General features: G+C 33.6%; 1 protein-coding gene across 3 annotated transcripts; it reads left to right on the plus strand.

The window, feature by feature from the left end:
- Positions 1-800: 800 nt before the first annotated feature.
- Positions 801-9,225, plus strand: LOC148599482 (uncharacterized). 3 transcript variants are annotated; one of them, XM_088557621.1, is made up of 9 exons: positions 801-920; positions 2,807-2,928; positions 4,006-4,170; positions 5,151-5,197; positions 5,736-5,776; positions 6,472-6,593; positions 7,114-7,278; positions 8,381-8,427; positions 9,153-9,225. In XM_088557621.1, the coding sequence occupies exons 2-9, from the start codon at positions 2,844-2,846 to the stop codon at positions 9,192-9,194; spliced, it is 714 nt and encodes a 237-aa protein (XP_088413747.1). In that variant the 5' UTR covers positions 801-920; positions 2,807-2,843; the 3' UTR covers positions 9,195-9,225. The 3 variants fall into 3 exon arrangements, with proteins under 3 accessions (XP_088413747.1, XP_088413746.1, XP_088413748.1); XM_088557620.1 differs by lacking the exon at positions 801-920 and adding an exon at positions 1,541-1,746; XM_088557622.1 differs by lacking the exon at positions 801-920 and adding an exon at positions 2,200-2,395.
- The last annotated feature ends 14,373 nt before the right edge of the window (positions 9,226-23,598 follow it).

Raw genomic sequence — 23,598 nt, forward strand, 5'->3', positions numbered from 1 at the left:
CCGCAGACCGACTAACTCCTTTTATCTGTTTTTAGTGTGTATAAGCTTGCTGGTTTTGCTATTCAGAATGGGAAAATATTTACAAGACTTAACTTTACCAAACTTGGATAAATATACGTACATATAGCACTCTGCTGTTATTTTACTAAGAACTGTCTAGCATTCAACAAACATTTAAAATAATAGCGTTTATCGCTCAGATGTAATGCATGTGTAATTCACTAGATTGTTTCTAAGTTTCTGTATATAGGTTATTTACCTATATTAATTCATTGCTGAAATGACGAAAGTGGCGATATTGTGTTTAACTTATTGTTGAAAACTGGAACAATGAATCGCATTGCCAAATTCCTTGTCAATCCGAAATCATTTTTCACAAAGAAAGATAAGACAAGGAAGTAAATTGGACGTCAGATCCATATTCTATATAGTTACGTTGAACAGAAAACGTTATCACAGAACGAAAATGGTCGTCTTTCAGCCTGATACAACATGACCTGGTAAAAACAATGTGGTGTCATAATTATCATTGCGGATGTCAACAGCTAGACCCAGCCAAAAGATGGCACATTATAAATTTTGTTGAAAAACTTGTTTTATTCATTAGAGGTCAAACTCATGATTTTTAAGAAATGGTGTGAGTTTATAATTCACTTAAATGGTAAGAATGAAATGAGTGATATAAAATAAAGGGAAATAACTCTTTGACATGTTCATTAATTTAGTTGTTTTAGGGAACGCTGAACACATGTACTGAGTCATCCACTTTCGATACAGAAATAAGCCTTATACTTTCTGACATCATGCTGAGTTTAAAATTCAATTGGAACAAAAGCAAAATTGGTTGAATAAGTTTGTGCCACCCATATCACAAGATCTGTCTGGTTTCTGCGAGGACAGTCTGAAAAGAATTAAATACGGTAAGAAACCACTTTTTTACTATTCCCGACAAACAAGTAAAATGTATATTTAGAATAGTTTAGTCGTAAATTTTTAACAATGATTTTGTGAAAATGACACCCAAAAAAGTATGATGTACAATAATAGGTAAAGTTTACACGGGAAGATGTATCCAGTAAAACGGTTTTACAAAAAGAAATTAAGTATCTCCTACATTGGCATGCAGGTACCTGCACAAATCTTGTGCCTTTAGAAGGCGTTTATTGTCAGATAAGTCTTTATCAAAGTCTTTCAAAGAGGGTAATGGGCATACAATTAAATAACTTTTCAGAAAGAAATTCCAATTCCCCTTCATCCTACGGAAGTCAAACACCGAGCCTTAGTATTATCATTTTAGTACATGTATTTTGGTAAAGACGTCAATAACTTTAAAAGTTAAGTTTCTCAACACGGTAAAGGACATACATTGACATCCTCATTGGACAGAATTGTAAAGCAATTTCAATAAAAGTAACCAATTTCATCGCAGTACCATCTTTCATTTATTCTTGAATCCACCATTGTGATCAAGTATATTATAACAGTACATGCATACACAAACCGAATCGCCTTATCAGTGAATTCTCTTTTGAAGGTTAAGGTTTAAATAAGGTTATTTCCCAAATTTGGCAGTGGTCTGATGATGGTCTTATGGTTTTATCTGAAAAATCTGACATAAATACAGGACATTCATTTGAAGTCATAAGATTTTTCTACAAGTTGTAAACCTTATACAAAGAACAGAACAAAAATGAAATATTTAGTTTTTGTAGTGTGCAGTGCAGTTCTGGGATTTTCTCAGGCAAAGTAAGTAACGGTGTTTTAAATGCAGCTCTTGTAATAATAGATTCTTATCCGCCTTGTACAAAGCTCATTCATGTGGAACAACAGGACGTACACTGTTACTAAGCCAATCTAATCAATCGTGCAAAGTTTTAAGAACCAGTCCACATAAAATTTAGACACTGCCAATGGTACAGTGATTCATGGTGCAGAAATACCCACAGAACAAACGATGGTTTTTCAATCTACGTATGCTATATTTTTACATTACAATAATCATTTATGTATTCTGATCTGCACCTATGAGAAAATCATACATTCATCTCCAACTAAATCCACCAAATCAAACCAAATCAAGAACGATAACTCTTGCAAAGTACCAATTTCATGTACGATCTATATGGTTTTTATCTCAAATGCGCAACGACTTTTTTTTAAAAAGAACGAAGATAGCAGTGAACGTAACAAGTGTACAACAGACATTCAATATACGTCAACAATCAACAATCAACATATTCATATGATATGTACTTCTGTGTATAGATCATAAGAAATCTAGTGCAGAAATGCGTAAATATTATGCATAGTAATATAGCGTTCATAGATCCCGGAAGTACACAATAAAACGCAGACTGGTCTTCGGATTTAAATACGTTCTACATCAGAAATTCCGGTAAGGAAAATGAAACTAGAACGTGCCTTACAGACCCTATTACATGTATGTTTGCATGTACGCCCGTTGAAAGTTAATAGGAATTCTATATACACTGTGTATACGTGACCAACTGTACAACAAAACAAATGTCCCAGTGCCGGATCCAGTGGGTATGCGGTGGTTGGAACTACAGTCTGTACCACCTCTTTGTTGGAAAATTGTGTTCATTTTGAGCAGAATTGAGGAAACTTAGGAAATAATTACCCGGACCACTCTTTTTCTAGATTTTCCCTCCTTTTTAAATTATCTGGACCCGCACATGTTAGCTGTTTTCAAAGAACGAAATGTATTTGTGTCCTTCTTATTTACTTAATTCATGAGATATTGCCTCTCACCTGAAACTGACTTCAGCATGGACCTTTATTTTAGAGTTAACTTCAGACCTTACAACCAAACCGCTTCCACCATGTTTATTGGAGCAGACATTAATTTTGATGGAACCTTATCCCGGACGGAAATAGACACACTCTTTGCTGCTTTTGATGTCAACCGTAAGTACATATTGCGAAACGTAAAAGTTAGTGCTTTACATTGTATATAGTCTACTGAATTGTAAATGTAAAATTGAATATTTGGTAAGTCGGTAAGTAACAATATATCTGAAGTTAAAAAAAAATAAAATCCAAAATCCCATACCTTAACCTGTTTCAGTCTGCTATATAGGCTAAAAACCACTAATTCCACTTTTCATAGGCTTCTATGCTAATTTCACAATATTCAATGGCTTCTCTGGACTTTACCTTAACTTTAACCTGCAGAGGACTATATATCAGCATGATTCTACATATGTCAGCTCACAATCCTCAGAATGGCATGTGGGGTTAGCAGACTTGCAGTGCAGTACTGGTCACCGGAAGTGAAGGATCTATAAATAGCATGGGAAATCCCAGTGTTTTCACAAGATAGGGGTATATTTAAAAATCATTATGGAGATTAGGCTTCACATCACAAGAAGCAAAATGCACCTATAAAATGTACAGAAATGTTTTTCCTTTCAGAAACTGTTTACATTTTTTAAATAAGATGAGAACTTTTTTCACAGCACTATGAGGAACAGGGGTAATTTCTGCGTAGGACTATTTTTGCGTACGTTCCAAATGCTCATTGGTTGAATTGGTGGTCTGTAACCTATATACACGGACAGTAAAACCTATGTGAATCGAACCATAAATTAACATTAACCACCAGGTATCTTATAACATTAGAATTTTTTCATGCATTTCAAACTTGCGTAACCCGAACACCCGCCTTAATCTAAAAATAAAAATCTTCAGTAAAGAAAGGGTTCGGTTTATAAAGTTTCACAGTATTAGAAGTTTAAGGAGGTATACCTAGGGTAAGGGACATAACTCTTATATCAAGCTTTTATTTGAAACAGAATTAAATCAGTCCAAGTTACTCTGATGCTTACTTGAGATTGATGTAAAATGCTGAATACAAATGTTCTAATGATTTGTAAGAGTTGTGTCCCTTACTCTAGGTCTACCTCCTTAAAATTTAAAGAAATTGAATACATAGGACCCAAAGTGATGTAAATGATGATCTGACATATTTTGTTGATATTTCAGACGATGGTAACGTAACAAGGAAAGAATATACTGATCGTATCACCTTCGGAGATGCATCTTTACTTGATTTCGCCAATATTTTATTTGATGATTATGATATGAACAATGACCATATTCTAAATTCTGAGGATTTCGATGCATATTTTGCCAAAGTTGATGCAAATGGTATGTTGTTATACGTACATCTTACGCGTGTTCATTTTTACTATTACAACTGTAATGCTAGAGCCCTTTCGACAAGTCTGCAAGTACTGAAACGCAGTACCCTAGGAAACCTAATTATAACTCCTAAAATGCGTTCAGTACATCACACCGTTTTATTATCGCATGTATCTAGGCTATCCGGTACCGACACGTTTCCAAAACATGCTAACAATCATCTTCTGGTGTACAAATCTTTTTAACATAGAGACCGGGGCAGCAACACAGGCACGCCACTTCTGTCTGTCTTCTGTAAAGTTCCTTATGAGTGGTTCAGTTCGCACATTCCCGACTCAATGGTGCGTCGCCACGTCATCTTGGGTCTTCCTCTGTGCCATTTCCCCACTGGTGTCTAGAAAAGAGCTTTTTTGTGAGACCTTGTTGATCTTTCCTCAAGACGTGTCCAATCCATCTCATGCTTCGTCTGATGATAATCTTGCTCGTGTTTACTTAATTGCTTCTATAGATGATTTTAATGATCTATGTGGTCAAATTATTCGAAAGATCCTCCTTAGGCACTTTGTATGAAAGGTGGAGAGTTTTTGTTGGTCAGCCTCAGTCATTCTCTAGCACTCTGAACCAAACAACAGGGTATGTATAACACATATGTTGTATAGCTTCAATATGATACGTTTAGTGTACTGTCCAGATTACCATGCGTTCTGCGAGTTGTTCCCAAATTGGACCAAAGAGTTAAACAAAAATGAATGTTGTTTCGTTTATCGATTTGAGATTGTTGTGATTCTGTGAGATTATTGGGAATCGTTTCTATTCGTGTAAATGTCATTCACTGAGCTCAATATTTTTTCTTCCTTTTCTTTACAAAACAAAATTGTAGAAATGACAAATTCCCGAAAACGTTCACACCATTAATCATATACGGTACAAATTTGTCTTTCTGTTTAATTATATATTACCCTTTTACATGTTTGCGTTTATTTTAGGTGATGGAGGAGTTACAGAACCTGAATTCATTAAATATTGGACCGAGGCAAGTAATCTCCTTTAATTTAAAGAAATAGTAGTTATCGACTCGCCAACTAAGTTTTGAACTAATTATATCATCGTTGCACTCCTTACGTGTATTCATTAGTATAATAATGTATGATCAATACTCGAAAAAATTTAACTTTATTTATTTTTCTAGTTCAATTAATTAGTGAATCCAACCAACGCATGATAATAAGTGCCAAATTTTGGTCACCGTTCTATGATGTATGGCTACATCTTATTTGAAATTGATGTAAAAAAAACAATTAGAACGAACGTGTGAACTGCGAAACAGTCGACGAGTATGCGTGCGATATACTTCTTTGGTAGCTTGGGTAAAAAGGGAAAGAATGATTATCGCAGAAGTGTAAATTAAGCATATGCTTATCGACCAGCCCTAGTTAAAGGGTCTAATTGTTATATCACGGTTTTTATCTACAATATATTACGTTTTCTTCTGGGATAATGAGTTGTACGTATTGTACTTGTAAACAGATGTTGCATTTACATATTAATAGCTGAGAAATATATTTTTTTAGATTTTCATAAAAAACGAACAGAGTTTTGCATCTAATGCCAAGTAAGTATAATAATTGCTATAACATGTATATTTTAAGGTAACAGATAATAAATTTATTACAATATGCATGTTCTTGAAAAAAATGTTAACTAAACTGTCGTCAAAACAATAAAATTATACCCCAGCAGGCAAAATGCGTCGAATAGACGTTCAACTTATTCCTGGTCATCCCTTTTTGCTTCATTTAAGTGAAACGTCTGTTAATGTGTAATTCAAAGTGTAGGTTTCATTCATGCTGCTGCAATTCAGTGCAGAATTATTTAGTATATGTGCCTATGCACAGGAGGGAGACAACAATTTGCATGGATTAAGCTACCAATATGTTTGAAGAGCAATGGGTTGCCTTAGCCTGACATTTTCATTCCTATGGGTTTGTTGTTTCTTTGGCATTCATACCATACGTTTTCTCGTTATATATCGATACGGAATTTATGTAACGCATTTATAAGTACTGATCAAAATACAATAAATAATTTTGTTATGATAAATTATACAACAATGTAAATTGCACATGAACTGTTTTATGGGCTGGTCTTTTGATGGGCGTTGTACCTACGACCAGATGTCCGTCCGCCCGTCAGAAAGTCTAACAATACCTCAAACCCGTAACTGGAACTCTTTACTAGTTGTTTATGGAACTTTGAACAGCAAAAAAAGGAAGTGTGGCATGTGCCTACTCTTTACGTTAATTGTAGATTAAACTTCAAGCCATACAACCAAACTGCTTCTACCATGTTTGCTGGAGCTGATATTGATTTTGATGGAAATTTAACCAGATCAGAATTAGACACCTTGTTTGCCGCTTACGATGCCAATCGTGAGTTGATATTCTTACAATTTTATTCGGGAATTTATCCGTTACTTCATGTACACCAAAACGCTTATCTTTCTAAATATTAGCTGATTATATTAGTGGATGAAAATTAAACCAAAGTCTCCATTGCCGATTCCTGACTATTTTAAGATTTAACGTGACAGCAGAAAATGGCAGGAAATGATATGATGACACCAAAGCCTTCGTGTGAAATTGGCTGTTGTTGAGTATTTTTAATTAATCTTTATTTATTACATGGAAGGAATAATAAAACATTGCTCGGCTCTGATATGGACCAGAATCACAAATTCTGTGACAATGATTTTTTTAGATTCCATTCAATAAATGACTTTCATATTACAGAGTTTCAAAAAGTCTTTGATAAAACAAAAAAATGAGGCAATTCAGGTCTCAAAAGAACATCTTTTCAAGGGAACTCTCATTTACATTTTTATCTTATGGCATAAAAAATGGAAGTGATTTTTCACAAGTGACTATCATTCAGCAATATTATCCTTTCCAGATGATGGTACTGTTACGAGAAAAGAGTATACCGATCGTGTCATATTTGGAGATTCCTCCCTTCGGGATTTAGCCAATGTTTTATTTGATGACTATGATATGAACAATGACCACAAATTAAACAACAGAGATTACGACGCCTACTTCGCCAAAGTTGATGTTAACGGTATGTTGAAATTACAAACATTTATAGTTTAATTTCAAAAGTAACTTTTTGATTGGCTTAGATATTGTCATGGACAAAAAAACCTGTGACGTCATTAACGTTTTTTATAATGAATAACAGCTGTTATACTTGTAGAATTATGATACTAAAATTATACCATAAGGAATTCCTTAATAAGATTCATGTGTGGCCGAAATTGTGTTTTTAAAATGGTTTTTAAAACATTGATTTTTTAAAAGTATTTAGCATGGCACAAATTAGAAGAATCGCAAGTAGACCATGGAAAGACCAAGGAATGACAATTGTTTCTAACTCTATTAGATACTTGTGTCTCTCTTTTTCAAATCTCGACACGTTGAGGCTAGCTAGCTGCCTTTTTATTTAAGTTCTCAAAAAATAGTAATAGGTAATGTAACTTTTAATAAAACGTCAACATTTCTCACCGACATACGGTTTTATTTTCATTTAGAGAGTCTATTTTTCGAATACCAGAAGTTTCTTACTTAATTTTGTATATTCATACAATCACTTAATTACAGAACAGATCCGAGGGTGGATATGGAAGTTATTAAAAGGAGGGGGTTAAAATCCACTAACTTATGAAAAGGGAGGGTTGTTTCAAACTAGTTTTGCTCATAATTTCTCATATCGTGCACACAATAAACAATATTTTCCAATAAAAGAGGGGAGGAGACTTTAAGGACGATGTTAGTTCTTTATAAAATATATCAGTTGTTCGTTATTGAATACCATAAATATTGAATGGCATTGATCCATTGTAACAGTTGGTATTCTATTTTGATTCAAGATTATTTTGTTAGGGCTATATCACCAGGCATGGCAAATCATATGCCAATTCGCAATTGGTTTTCTACGTTTGAATAAGTTCGCCCATATGAATTTGCTTCCTTTTCACTTATATATATATACACACACACACCACGAGAATTACATCTTATCAGGGGTTTCTGGGGACAGTCGTAAAATACCCAATTAAAAAATATATCGCAAATTATTGGTATGGCAGTAGCATTACCAGCCGTATTAGACGTGGCGCTATGCTCCTGAATCGTATGTATATAAAATTATATATATACTGCAGGCGACGGAGGAATTACAGAATCTGAATTCATTGTATATTGGACTAAGGTAAATCACTATTTTTGACATAATTGAAGTTACAGATACAATATAATGTACTTCTTTATTTATTAATATTTTTTTACAAAATATAAAATACCCGTTTTGTACTGAATTACAATTTTTAAGTTTAAGAGATAAAAATTGTTTAAATTAATAAGTCAACAATGAAGCCTAGCAGACATAAATTTTTTAATAGTAGTTTTAAAATTTTAATTCTAATTTTAATGCGAGTGAGCGCAATGTCTTCATTAAAATAGTTTTCATTACGCTTGTGTACGCCAATGAATGACATACATGTAGCACTAAGACGAGGGGTGGTGTGCAACTTAAAATTGTACATAATTGAATTATTTGCTTTAACTTCATGTACATTGTTTACATCCACGTTTTCACTTTGAAAGACGTAAGGTCTATTCATGTGCATGTATATGCATGCATGTGACACACTCGTGTGTTATTTGTACTTACTCTCGTAGTTTTAGCAGCAACCTCATATTCAAGCTCAGTTTGTGTGTGGGTTAGGGTGAATACTATTTCAAGAACCGAAACCAAACAATACCGAAACGTTTCTTTAACAGTAACTGTAATAACCTACATATATGGGAAATAATGAAACCCGAATATAGAAACTTACAGTGTTAGTACTAAGATGTTAATGAAATTGACAATGATTGGCTTTATATTCGTTACATGATGATTATATGATAACAAAAAATTTCTTTTTTTTCCAGATTTTTATGATAAACGAGCATCAATTCGTTTTTGGAAAGTAGAAACAAAGTAAATACATTTTTATACATTGTTTATACTTTGTCACAGTTTCTATGCCAATTCGTTCAATTTTCTTGTTTACATGAAATGGCAATAATTAATAGACCCGTATTCGTCTGTAAGAAAAAACCCCAAAACACAAAAGAAATTAATTTGAAACAACTAATACGTTACCCGGACTATTTAGATATACGTGTAGAAAAACAAGAGGCTAATAGGAGCCTGAATTGCTCACCTGGTTAAAGTTTGTCTTTCAAGGGTAATAAATTTCATATGGAGATGTCCAACAATTTTGACTCAAGACGACTGGTAGGACTTTTCATAAGGATAATTTCAGCAATTGAAAGATTCTTTCTATCTATTATTGGTTTCAAGATATTGGCTGAAAACTGTAAAAAAAGAATAATATTTTTTCATCTTTCATGGGCAATAACTCTTACAAGGAGTCGACTGACAACTTTGATCCCTGAAGACATTTGAAGGCCTTATAAGGATCATTTCAGCAATTTGAAAGAGTTTGGCTAAACCTAACGGTTTTTAAATATATGATGTTTTTGATGGATCAAAATCCCCACCTTTGTTCTATGCAGGATATCCTAAGGAACATTCATACCAAGTTTGGTTGAATTGGTCCAGTAGTGTCAGAGGAGAAGATTTTTGAAAGAAATAACATTGAAAATAGCAAAAATCGTTGAAAAAGGCAATAAGTCCAACATGGCTTAACAGATTAAAACCAAAATTTGACCAGAGATAGATCTCATGCTGAATACTTTTACCTATCTCAGAATTAAGCTAAACTTAACGGTTTTGGGGACATATTCAAAAATCTACTGTCTGACGCCGATGTTCTATTTTTAGTAACGGCGGCCATGTTTTTCGACGAATCAAAAATCGCCACATCAGTTCAATGCAAGAAACCCTAAGGGTGCACTATACAGTTACATTAAGGCACACTGTTTCGCACACCAAGTTACCCCGGTCAAATTTTGTAAAACTAAACTTAAAATTAAAAGTTGAATTTTGGTAGATACATTGTTTAAATGCAGTTAAGCATTTATACATAGACAGATGTAATATATGTAATGGTAAACAGGTGTAATTTAAATGAAGAATGGTATCCGGAACGTTTCAGTCCCCTCCCGTATTAGGTTCTCTCCTCAGGATCAGATGGCTGATTTTCAGAATACATAATCCCGCACGAACTTTTGGAATTAAAATTGTGAGAGAATGAATCGAAAGGGTCTTATTATTTTTACCCTTTTTCCACCTACTCTATGCATGATTTCATCCTATGGTAGTGTCTAAGTGCCTGATAATTTATAAAACATAGTAATTGGCTGTTAGTTCTGGAAAGGCACCCCTGATTTGTACTAAAACTCAGTAATATTTTGTCAGTATGTTATCATGGCTACTGGATTTTATAACAATAATCACAAAGTTACTTATAAATGACTTGAACCTCCACACACCAAGGATTTCAAAAAAATATGCACTTTTTTATGACAAAACGCTAGAAATTTCTGTGCGGACTGCCTTTATTTCAACAAAATGAGATACAATTTTCAGAAATGACCTAACTGTATTGTAATATCTAAGGAACATTCATACCAAGTTTGGTTTCAATTGGTCGAGTAGTGTCAGAGGAGGAGATATTTGAAAGAAATAACATTAAAAATAGCAAAAATCGTTGAAAAAGGGCAATAACTCAAACAATGCTTATCGGATTAAAATCAAAACTTGACCAGAGATAGGTCTAATCATGCTGAACCCTTTGTCCTTCGCATAATTTAGCTAAACCTAACGGTTTTGGAGATATATGTGAAAAAAACTATTGTCTCACCTATATGTTCTATTTTTAGTAACGGCGACGAATCAAAAACGCCCACATCAGTTCTATGCAGGATACCCCAAGGAACATTTATACCAAGTTTGGTTCTAATCAGTCAAGTAGGTTCAGAGGAGAAAAGTTTTGTATAATTGTTAACGACGACGACGGACGACGACGACAACGACGGACGCCAAGTAATGACAATAGCTCACATGGCCTGTGGTCAGGTGAGCTAAAAATGAGAATCAAATGCCCAATTTGTAAAAGTGACCGATTCTCAAGAAATAATTCAACAGTAACAGCGACTATACTGCACAAACGTAAACAGTGTAAAATGCAGATGATATGATTGGTGAATTTGATTAAATATAATTTTTAAATACCATCATTCATTTGTATGGCAAGCCAAAGTGGACAAAAATGAGCATTTTCTGATATTAAAAAGTGATTTTTTAATATTACAAATTTATTTTCTAATATTACAAATTAGATTTCTTCTATCACAAAACACTTTTTTGATATTAAAAAATCATTTTTTAATATTAAAATTCAATTGAATTTCTAATATTAAAACAATTTTAACATTCGAAAATGAATTTGTAATATTAGAAAATAAGTGTTTTCTAATATTAAAAAATGATTTTTTTAATATTACAAATTCATTTTCTAATATTACAAATTAGATTTCTTCTATCACAAAACACTTTTTTGATATTTAAAAATCATTTTTTAATATTAAAATTCAATTGAATTTCTAATATTAAAATAATTTTAACATTCGAAAATGAATTTGTAATATTAGAAAATAAGTGTTTTCTAATATTAAAAATGATTTTTTTTTAATATTACAAATTCATTTTCTAATATTACAAATTAGATTTCTTCTATCACAAAACACTTTTTTGATATTTAAAAATCATTTTTTAATATTAAAATTCAATTGAATTTCTAATATTAAAATAATTTAACATTCGAAAATGAATTTGTAATATTAGAAAATAAGTATTTTCTAATATTAAAAAAATGATTTTTTTGATATTACAAATTCATTTTCTAATATTACAAATTAGATTTCTAATATCACAAAACATCTTTTTAATATTAAAAATTCAATTGAATTTCTAACATTTAAAAAACGATTTTTTTTTACTATAAGAAATTGATTTCTGATATTAGAAAATGGATTTGTCTTCTTCATTTGCGATTTTAATATTAAAAAATGTGACTGAGTTAGCAATATTGCAAAGGGATTTTTTAATTTAATTTAATTTTAATTAAATTTTTCAATTTGTAATATTACAAAATGTGTGATATTTTATAATATTACTAAATCAGGAATTTATAATATTAGAAAATGTGTGATATTTTATATTTCTAAATCAGGAATTTATAATATTAGAAAATGCATTTTTAATATTACAAAATGAATTTCTAATTTTAAAAAAATGAAATTGTAATACTAGTATTAAAAATTCATTTTTCTAATATTACAAAATACAGTATTGATTTTTGGCCACTTTGGCTTGCTATACATTTGGTCTAAATTAATCATTTCTGTTCGCATTGATGTCAATCATACTGCGTCTTACACACTGAAATCGTTTTTTACACCAATATGTATAAAAGAGTAGTCAAGGGAACCAAGATTCTACCGGCAATCAGAAGAATGTAATCTAGTGACAAAGACCAGACAAGGAAAACAGACAAATTTTACACAACAAAGAACAATAAGTAAATAAAATAATACATACAAAGTAACAAAAGTAAATGAGCAACTCGGAGCCCCGTGCAGGTCCGGGTATCAAAAGAATAGGCCTGCAGCAGCGCTAAGCTTGTCGTAAAAGGCGACTAAATATTGCTCAGAAACCTAGCCCAGGGGTAGGCGCTCTGTCCACAGAGCAACTGGAATGTGTGCCCCAGGTGGTGGAATGGGGTACCCCTGGCATGTTAGATGCTGGGGTTGTCAGGCTATAATACGTAAAACCCGACCGCAGACCATAGTGGTGCACTGTGTTGGGAAAGATGCCACGTTGTTCGCACGTTAAAGAACCCTGCTGTGGTATTCGATAGGAGTAGGAACCTTTGCGCTTCGCCACAGGAGGCTAAATTGCCCGACCTTGCCCATCCCTCCCTTTTTCTAGTGGCAATCAAAATTTCTCGACCCTGTCGTCCTTGTGCCCTATCCCATTTTCATTTCATCATTTCATGTTTATTTTGTCATCCACTTCATGTTCATCGTCTGAATATAGCTGAAATATTGCTGCTCGGACGTTAAACCCCAACAATCAATCAATCAATCAATCCGCTAAAAACTGGAAGCACGGACCGGTAGGGTAAGCGTCCTCTGCCTTTCTAGAAACACCCGCGGAGTTGTTCATAAACAGTCAAGTCCGGGGTAGACGAAAGAGGAAAGAAAAACTATGACACGTTGAACAAATCAGTTTTCGTGTTGCACATGGATCCACGGTTCATGATGACGACCATAAAACTTCTGTAGTGATGACTTTCATACGAGCTGTGATATGAACACTCCATACGCAGGTGCTGAAGGGATGTTGCCACAGATGAAAGGAAAGTTGACAATTCTGAATGAAAAGTCATCACGTTTGTCGTAAAGTTTGGTCAGTATTTTTCCTTTACCATCGATCTCTAAATGTAGATCAAGATATGAGGCTGACTTCACAGTGTAGGTAATTTTAAGTTCTTTGGGGTAGACGTACTGTATCAAATCCCCGAAACTAGGACGATATAGCGAAAAATGAGATTAATTGATCAAGCTACACGATATTCTTTCTTTCGAATCAGATCAGCTATAAAGTCAACCTCATAAGAGTGAAGGAATTGGTCAGCAAGTAGAAGAGCACAATTTGTTCCCATTGGAATGCCGACCGTTTGTTGAAAAACGCGTCTACCACACTGGACAAATAAGTTGTCGATAAAAAAGAATTCCATTATAATCTTGAAAACATTTTCTTCTGTATATTTGGAAGATGATTTGGAATTATTTTTTTTTTAAGTATGAGGAATCTCTACCAAGAACTATACATTGGTATCTAGGTGTACCATTTTTTTTAGAAACAACGATGTATAAAGTTTTTAAGTCGGAGTTTTAACTAAGTATGGGGAATAGAAGTATACAGTGTTGAAAAACCATAGGTTTAATGCTATTATATTCTAATAATTATCTACAATTGAGGGTCTCCAGAAGATCTTGCGAATTTTATAAGATCCACATTGAATTAACATCACTACAGGAGTGACAAGTGTTGTGGTAGGACTGGATACCATTTTTGACAACTGTTAAATTACATTAACGAAAAGGCAGGAATCTTTTAGATTGGGTAAAAATTAATTTGATTAAAACTGATGTACTCACAAAATGCTGATATGAAAAACACAAAAGTTACCTTGGTGTGTACTTTTAATCAGGCAGACATTATAATCGAAATACTGTAAATTTACAAACCATTTCTTCATTAATTTTGGTGATATTAAATTTTAGTCATTTAAAAATAAAATTCCATGGTTCAGTTCTCATGGTGCAGATGGAAACTCGATATATAATGATCCAAGAGTTCATGATGACGACCATAAAACGTCTGTGGTGATGATTTTTATTTTTCTGCAACACAATCCTGTTCCAGAAGCCTAATTTTATATGTTGTATGAAGTCTATTGTGGTACAAAATCAGTTTCGGCAATTTCTTACATATAGTATGAGTAGTGATATGAAAACATCATACGTAAATGCTGAGGAATATTGTCACATATAATGTCGTCAAAGTCATTAAGGGATCATTCATACTCGTTTTATTTTGAGTTAAATATGATAAATTGAAATATTCATCATCATCATCATCATCATCATCATCATCCTTTATTTCCTGCAGTAGGAGCAAAGACTAACTACACCAGGTTAATGTCACAATGTCCAAAGTGTCATATGACTACTGAAGATAATTGTATCGAAGAAACTTATTACAATTTACATAGTTGCAAAATGAAAAGCAATCAATCCTTTAAACCTTCTAAACAGTTTTCTAGCACCACGGTATTTAGAATTTCTGTTTAGTTGTCGGGTTTGAAACAGGCATGCGCAAGACCGGTTGGAATTGTCTATGATCAAGGCTTAATCCCGACAGTTCGTATAGACGACCGTATAGCAAATGCCTATGGGAGAGTACTGCTTCACAGTGGATTATCTGGTGACATATAATATCAAGTACTAAGCTAAAATTTGTTCATTGAAAGATTCAGATTCAACATTTTTATCAAAGGCTCGCCACTTGTACAACATCCATGTATCACGTGGTAAACACAAGTATATACACTATCTAACAGATTATCATATATCTGGTATACATGTGTTTTACATGCATCAGTGTCTCCTCGTGACAGCACATTGCCTGGGAGTCATCTCAGGCAATATCTGCATGGGGATCTCGGAGCAGCAAGTGTGTAGGTCCATCGGTGTGTGGATACACCCTAGGACTCATCCTTGCCCAAGCTATGTGTTAACTAGCCCCGCTATCTTGTTGTTGAATTTTTAAAGAAAATGGCTATGGAAGTGAATACCGACAGAAAACCGGCTAGATGAAATAAAGTCGTTAGCACTTGCAGTCGTCTACAGGATTGAAAACCCCTACAGGAAAACACTTCCATCCACGCAGGAGGTTTTGAATAAGGCTAACAAAATATAAGAAAGGAGTGTTGTAGAAACAGCATCAAGGTATTTTACCACAACTGCAGTGAATAAACGTTTCCAAGTGTTGGTCATCTACCATGTGTGATGATGGTAGACAACGCCCAAAGGAAGCTACTAACATGATAAAGGCGACGCTCAACACCGTAAAATCGAAGATCCAGATTGGACCCTGAAACGTAAGGACAATGTATTTTGCAGGTAAAGTGGCTCAATTCATTGCTGAAATGATACGGTACAACTTCGTCATATTGGGTATCAATGATGGCAGTCGGACTGGATCTGGAGGAATAGTGACAACCACAGGAGAAATTCTCCTCTAGTCTGGTCGTGAAGATGATCAATATCAAGAAGATGTGGCTCGGAAAAAGCACTGATTGATTGGAATCAAATTAATAACAAAATGGTAAGTGAAAGACTAAGGGGAAAACACACAAATATCAGTATCTACACTGTTATTTAACAACAAATGATGCAATTGGTTTAATAAAAGACTCCTATATAATGTTGGATTACATTGACAGCTTGTGGAAAAACCAGTAGAAGCTGGAAATATAATGAAGCAAGGCATACTCTTCAAAATAACAAAAATGATTTGCGGAAAATAAAAAGTATCACCTTACATTCCTATTTAAGATAATCTTTGAAATTCATTATCTGAGAATGACCAGAAAATACGCTGGAGCACTTCACTGAAGGTTTTAAGTGTAGCAGTCTGTAAGAATCATGCAAAATCTGAAAAATATGATACATCCAAAAAAGGCTACATATTTTTATTTTTGTAATTAAGTTGTTTTATGGGTCTATACTATGAAAATGTGTAATTATTCATTCAAATCTGCCTGCTCATAGAAGATAATCGACATTGAAAATACAGTCGATTCTATTGTATTTGAACACCATTTACAGAGTTATCTCCCTTAATTTTGAAATCTACAGTGCATTCTATATAATTTTGATCTCCTAAGAGCACGGGTTATATGAAAAACCACATGTTTATTTCTGTTTACTATGACATTTCAAACAAAATATCAAAAATAAAAATATGTAGGCTTTTTACCCATTAATCACATTTTGCATGATCCATAGCTGGAGTGCTACTTAATTGACCACCACCTACTGAAGAAACTGATATTTCTGAACCTCAGCATGAACCACCAGAAATGCCTGAAATAATATCAGCCAAAAAGTTTGAAGAATGGCAAGCCTTCATCGACTTTGAAAAGGCCTTTTATAGCATCCACAGAATCAGCCGATGGAAAATAGTTAGATCTTATGGTATTCCACAGCACCTCATTAATCTGATAAAGTAATTTTTGATAACTTTGAGTGCACTGTTGGGAATTCAGAGATAATCTTCCAAGTTAAAACAGGATTTAGGCAAGGATGTGACATGTCATCTACCCTTTTTATTATAGACATCGACTGAGTCTTACGACAAGCAACGTCTGACATCCCAAGAGGCATCAGTGGCCCTTTTCACAGAAATTCGTAAGAGTAAAATAAGTCGTAAGTTATGACGTCACAATACTTTTATTTACTATGACGTCATAACTTACGACTAATTTTACACTTACGATTTTTTTGTGAGAAGGACCACAGATGGGATATCTTTTCAACCGTTGAAGATTTTGATTGTGCTGATGATATTGTCTTACTGTCACACAATCATTAACATCTTCAAGAAAACCCAACAGTCTAAATCTTTTCCAACCAATTATGAAACAACAGCAGAAAATCTGAAGTCATGATACTCAACAAAATTATCAAAAGAGCTACTAAATGGAAATCATTGCCTCAAGTAGATACATTTACATATCTTAGCAGTACAGTTAGAGTAGATGGTGGTGCTGCTACTGACATTAAACAACGTTTGTCAAAAGCTAAATTTAACAACTTGCAAAATTTATGGAAATCTGAATAGTACACCACACATATCAAATTGAAGCTATACAGCAGTTGTGTATTGCCTATCCAGTTGTATGCTTTAGAGTGTGGAGAATGACTGAGGCTGACTAAAACAATATTTTTAAGTGCCTAAGGAGGACCCTTCGAATATTTTGGCCGAATATGACCACTTATAAAGACCTCCTCCATAGATGATTTCAGCAAAACATGAGCAACATCATCAAATGAAGAAGATGGAAATTGTTGAGAAAAATTAACAAGACCACAATAAAATAGCACTTTTCTTGACACAAGATAAGAAAAGGTGCAGAGGTAGAACCAAGATGTAACATTGAGTCGGAAATGTGCGAACCTAACCACTCATGGGGAAGTTCACTGATGGTAAAGAACAAACAGAAGTTGCATACCTTTGCTTCTGCCCCACACGTCATTGGTCGTAATTGGCAGTAAGTAGGTAATTAAAACTTATGAGAGACTGTGAAAATATAACTAAAATATAACTACATATTTTCAAGATATTTAGAGTGTCATAATATCTAAAACTTAAAGATTCGATAAGAATAAAAAAGCTGTTACTCTAGTAAAAATATTAAAGCAGGTTTTGGCAACAATTTCAAAGCATTCCATTCCTTGGAAAATGTATATAGTGCACATCGATGTCCACTTAAAAAAACAAGATAGTACATTTTCCAGGATTTTGTTGAAAAAGTTTATTTAAAAACGAAACGGTTCTTGGGGTTTCAGATGAACACCGGATTGTATTGTGGTTTGATCAATTACATAAGACGAAAAAAAGTTTCCCTATGCATTTTATGTTTTGTTTGGTAATTTGTATTTTTATGTCTCTTTTCAATTTTTATAAGTATTAAGAGATCTGAACTTCAGTTTAGCACCCTTTGACTATCATTCTTTCCTGTTTGTTTCTTTTACAATTCAATGTTACACATAATGCACAAAAACATCAAAGACTAACAATATCCCATACGTTTAATAACACAAGCGTCTGTCTCTGTACGAATCAGACAATGGGTGAAACGTGGTATAAAAACACCATTTTGAAAGTTTAATTTGACAATTTGCACCATCAAAATTAAAAAAATAGACAAGAATGTCAATATTATTTTGATAAATTGAGTTATAATTTCATTGAAATCCACTAAAATGGACATTTCAATGGCAAAAAACTCATTTTTCTGACATTCAATTGAAAAATTTCTGAGCTACAGTTGCGATCACTTCGAACCTCTATTCGATTCTGTTAGAATTCGCTGTACTAGAACAGTTCTTTACTGCCAGAAACTGTTCTGATCCGCGACACACCTTGTCAGGGCTTTGGACAAGTTCTGTCATAATCTGTCATGGGTCGTGATAGGAACTGTTTTAGGTAGAATTGAGACGTGGATTAGAAGAGTTCCTGACAGATTCTGACAGTCATTAGCTAGAAAATACTTCTCTGACTGAATTACATACAGAACATGTAGGTGAATCAGAAAAAAGGCGTAGCACCCGATTCCCGATTCCCACGCCGGGAAGGAATCCTTGCTATGTTTGAATTTTTTTTTTCAATTCTAGTGATGCAGTGGTCAAATAATGATCTTTAAAAATAATAAAAGTATCCTTGAGTGAAATTATATTGTCAGATCGATGGGTTTTTAACATGTATATTTCTGATTTTTCCCTTCCTGTCTGATTCTTTCAAAAACTTATATTCAATATTGTATGTATGACTCATGGAGTGCCGCATAAAGTACACAGCATTTTATCTTTACCTTATGTAAGAGTACAAGACATGCACAATTAGGCGGCACGTAATTTTACTGCTGTAAAGTTCATATCGCACATGAATTTTATAAGGTGACATGTAATTATGTTAAAGTACATCTCACATATGTGAATAAGTTCTTCCTTCTTTAAACTTTATGCCTGTATGTTAGGCCTGCTAATTGACTATTACAGTTTTGCATGTAGAACATCTTGTCAATCTCCTTGTCAAATGGAAATTCGCTAATTCTAAGCCTTTACACTTACACTCATAATAATTATCTTAAACTCTTGTTTTTTTATGCAAATAAGCACAACTCAAATCAGAATAGGCTTTCCAACATTATGTCTATCCATGCATTATTGTACATTGTATCGTAAACAACTTCGCGGATAAGTTATGCATAGTGCTCATCCTTTGTGTTATTTCTATATTTTGAGCTGGCAGGGCCTATTACCTATAGCTAATTGAAATGATTTTCCGGAAGTATAGAATTAAACACCGTTTTTTTAGAATTTATCAATGTGTAAAATCGGACCATTCACAAAACAAATTAAAGACTAACGGGTCTTTGAGCGTTTCCTCATTCCGTCTAGAAAGTACGCCAACCGAAGAGTGAAGACAGGTAACTAAGACACTGAAATTATACTGTTGTAAAAGGTGTCTTCACGGAAGCTGTAGAAGATGCACGAAAAAAGACATATATGATAGTAAGATAGGAATTATTTTTAATTGTAACTTTTCTTTTATTAATCATGCCTTGAAATGTTCAAAAAAGCAAAAATAAAAAAATAAAAACAAAACAAAACAATCAATACAAGACCAACTAAAACAACAAGAATAACAAAAACAAAGAAATAAAACCAACCGTTGTATATTTATCTATGTGGTGTTTGTAGCTCAACTGTACGTAGGCTAGGTAAGCTATTGACATCACGTGGCGTCCGTCGTCGTCATGGTCGTTAATAGTTTTTCAAACGGTTTATTCCCGATTGTCCAACATTTGAAATTATGGAGTTCTGATTGTCCAACAACAAAAGTTCCGATTGTCCAACAATAAAAGTTCTGATTGTCCTACTTTCATTGTTGTTAAACAAAGTATGATCATCGTTATAATTTGAGGGTATCAAGGGTTCTCTATTGTAAATAATAAATACATATTTATATATATTAAATATAAAACAATTTCTTATAATTCTTGAAAGATAATTGTAATTTGAAATACATATTTATTTTTGGATATTTCAATCTGAAGCAAACAATAATATCAAAACAAATCATACTTTTTAAACGAAAAATATTTGATATATTTTTTTTTAATATCCAGTATTTTTAATGCTTTTATGAATCAAATACTTTATAAATTAATAATGATTTTGATTTGAGCATTAATTTCAGCAATGCAAATTATTTAATAAAATCATAACTAAAATATAATATATGAAGTGTACTTTTGTAATGAGTTGTATCACTTCAAGCTAATTACTTAATAATATGCTTCATTCAACAAAAATGACAAATGATTTACATGTATAATTTCATATTTATTTAATGAAACTTAAACATTTGAATATTACATGTATACAAATTAAAGTGCAAATATGATGCCATTTTTCCATAAAAATATCTGAATACAAACATCAGCTATCGAATACAGAAACAGAATTGATTGATTGTTGGTGTTTAATGCCCGAGAAATAGGAAGAGGTAGATAGTGACGGGCAATTTAGCCTCCTGTGACAGAGCACAGAGGTTACTACACCTAATGAATACCACATCAGGGTTCTGTAACGTGCGAGGAACGTGGCATCTTTCAAAACACATGCACTACTATAATATGGTTTTCGGTCTGGTTTTCCTTATTATTACCTGAAGACCCCAGCATGTAGAATGCAAGGGTCACCCATTCAACCACCTCGTGCACATAACCCAGTTGCTATGGGCATATTGCCCTAGCCCCTGGTCAGGGTTTTGAGCACTATTTAGTCACCTTTCACAAGCTTAGAGCTGCTGCAGGCCTACTCTTTGATACCTGTACCCGTACGGGGCAACACAGGAACTACAAACCAATAGGATAATCGAAATAATCAGCCATAAGTTATAAAGCATCAGCTAACAAATACTAATGCAACAAACAAAAAACAATAAAAACTAAGACAAATAGAGAGCAAACTAACTTCACAAACCTAAAGCAACACTAGCATATTTTTTTTCTTTCAATGAACACCCCTTATAGAACCTCAAACTATCTTTATCATAACATTTTCTAATTAACCAGCATGTATATTCCTTATCAAAACATCCCCAATTGTCCAACATTTTTTTTACCTTTTTAACCTGTAATTTTCAAATGTTGGACACCCTTCAAACATTTTCTCTTCTGAAAACACTTCATTGATTTAGATGAAATTCAGCATGATTGTTCCTTAGGGTATCCTTCAAATAATAACAATTTCGATCCGTGAAAAAAACATGATCGCCATTACTACAAATAGAATATAGGAGTCAGACAGCAGTTTTTTGCATATCTCTCTAAAACTGTAAGGTTTAACCAAATTGTGATAGAAGTTAAAGTGTTTAGCATATTGAGATCTATCGGTGGACAAAGTTTGGTGAAAATCCATACACCCTTGTTGGAGTTATTACCTTTTTAGGACATTTTTGGCTGTTTTGATGTTATTTTTTAATTCAAAAATATTCTCCTCCGAAACTACTTTACAAAATTCAATAAAAGTAGGTATTTCCGACTTGCGGACCAACATTTTGTCAACATTTATCTCCCTTTGGAGTAGGTGTCTATTCGGAACACGTAAGATTTTCCATCCGATATCGACGATACTTTAGAAAATCTCGAAAGTCAAAAGGGAATTTCTCGTTCTACTGACCCTGCCATCAATTTTCTTTACCCGGGATACAAATGAAAATCATCCTTATGTAACCTACCAACAAAATGGAACACCCTGTAAATTTTAGAAACACCGTTGTTTGTCTGCTGGTGATTCCATTTTCATTCGAGTTACCTCATTTTTCTGCACCCGAATCCGAACATCCATTAGAGAGACTTTGAAAGAGTAATCAAGGGAACCAACGTTATAGCGGTAATCAAAAGAATGTAATCCAGGGACGAAGACCAGATATGGAAAACAGACATACACAACAAAGAACATAAATTAACTAAAATCATACATACAAAATAACAAAAGTAAATGAGCAACTCCGACTCCACTAAAAACGGGGAGCATGGACCAGGTGCACCGGTAGGGTAAGCGTCCTCTGCTTTTCTAGAAACACCCGCCGAGTTGCTCATATAAAGTCAAGTCCGGGTAGACAAACGAGGAAAGGAAAACTATGACCCGTTGAATAAATCAGTTTTCATGGTGCTGATGGATACACCATAACGATCCACGAGTTCATGATGACGACCATAAAACTTCTGTAGTGATGACTTCAATCTTGTAGCAACATAACCCTGTTCCAGAAGCCTATTTGTTAGAGTTCTAGCGCGATACAAAAAGTCTGCGTAGTTTCGGCAAGCTCTGGCATAACGTATGAATTGTGATATGAACACTCCATACGCACGGCCGAAGGGATGTTGCCACAGATGAAAGGAAAGCTGACAATTCTGAATGAAAGGTCATCACGTTTGTCGTAAAGTTGAAATTATACCTGCTCTTACGGGAGGTAACTCTGCAAAACAGGATAAAACATGGCTGCATCCCGAGCTCCGCAAGTATGGAATAGTTGTTTCATAGGGTGTCTTACACAAAAAGACTTTGGATTTTTGATCGGTCAAAAAAAGCATGGCCAACATGACTAAAAATAGAACACAGGGATCAAAATACAGGTTTTTCCAAATAACTAAAAAACGAAGTTTAATTTTGCAAAATTCTGATAGAGAGTTATCATAGTGTTCAGTATCAGAAGACGCCACGTTTTTCATGTGTACAACTTTGACAATCTTCTTCACTGAAACCATGCGACAAAATTTAATGAAAATTTACATAATTGTTTTTAACTGATCATTTATAATTTTTAATCGGTCAAAACACGTGGCCGTTTTTACTAAAAATGGAACATAGAGGTAAAAATGCTTGTTTTTGTTTTTTCCTCAACTACGGAAGAATAATGAACACGAAAAGTACTCATACATAAACATGATATTTTGTTTTGACTGGCAATATTTAAGATATTTTCAAGGGATCATTT

Source organism: Perna viridis, chromosome 13, assembly GCF_037379345.1.
Source record: "Perna viridis isolate PV_CMFRI_1.1 ecotype Kerala chromosome 13, ASM3737934v1, whole genome shotgun sequence".
In the NCBI taxonomy this organism is placed as follows: Eukaryota; Metazoa; Mollusca; class Bivalvia; order Mytilida; family Mytilidae; genus Perna; species Perna viridis.

Excerpts from the sequence above, each read along its gene's own strand:
- LOC148599482 (XM_088557620.1), top strand. The coding sequence starts at position 1,691 with ATGAAATATTTAGTTTTTGTAGTGTGCAGTGCAGTTCTGGGATTTTCT. Across the intron at positions 4,171-5,150 it reads TGCCAAAGTTGATGCAAATG|GTGATGGAGGAGTTACAGAA; the intron begins GTATGTTGTTAT and ends CGTTTATTTTAG. Across the intron at positions 5,777-6,471 it reads AGTTTTGCATCTAATGCCAA|ATTAAACTTCAAGCCATACA; the intron begins GTAAGTATAATA and ends CGTTAATTGTAG.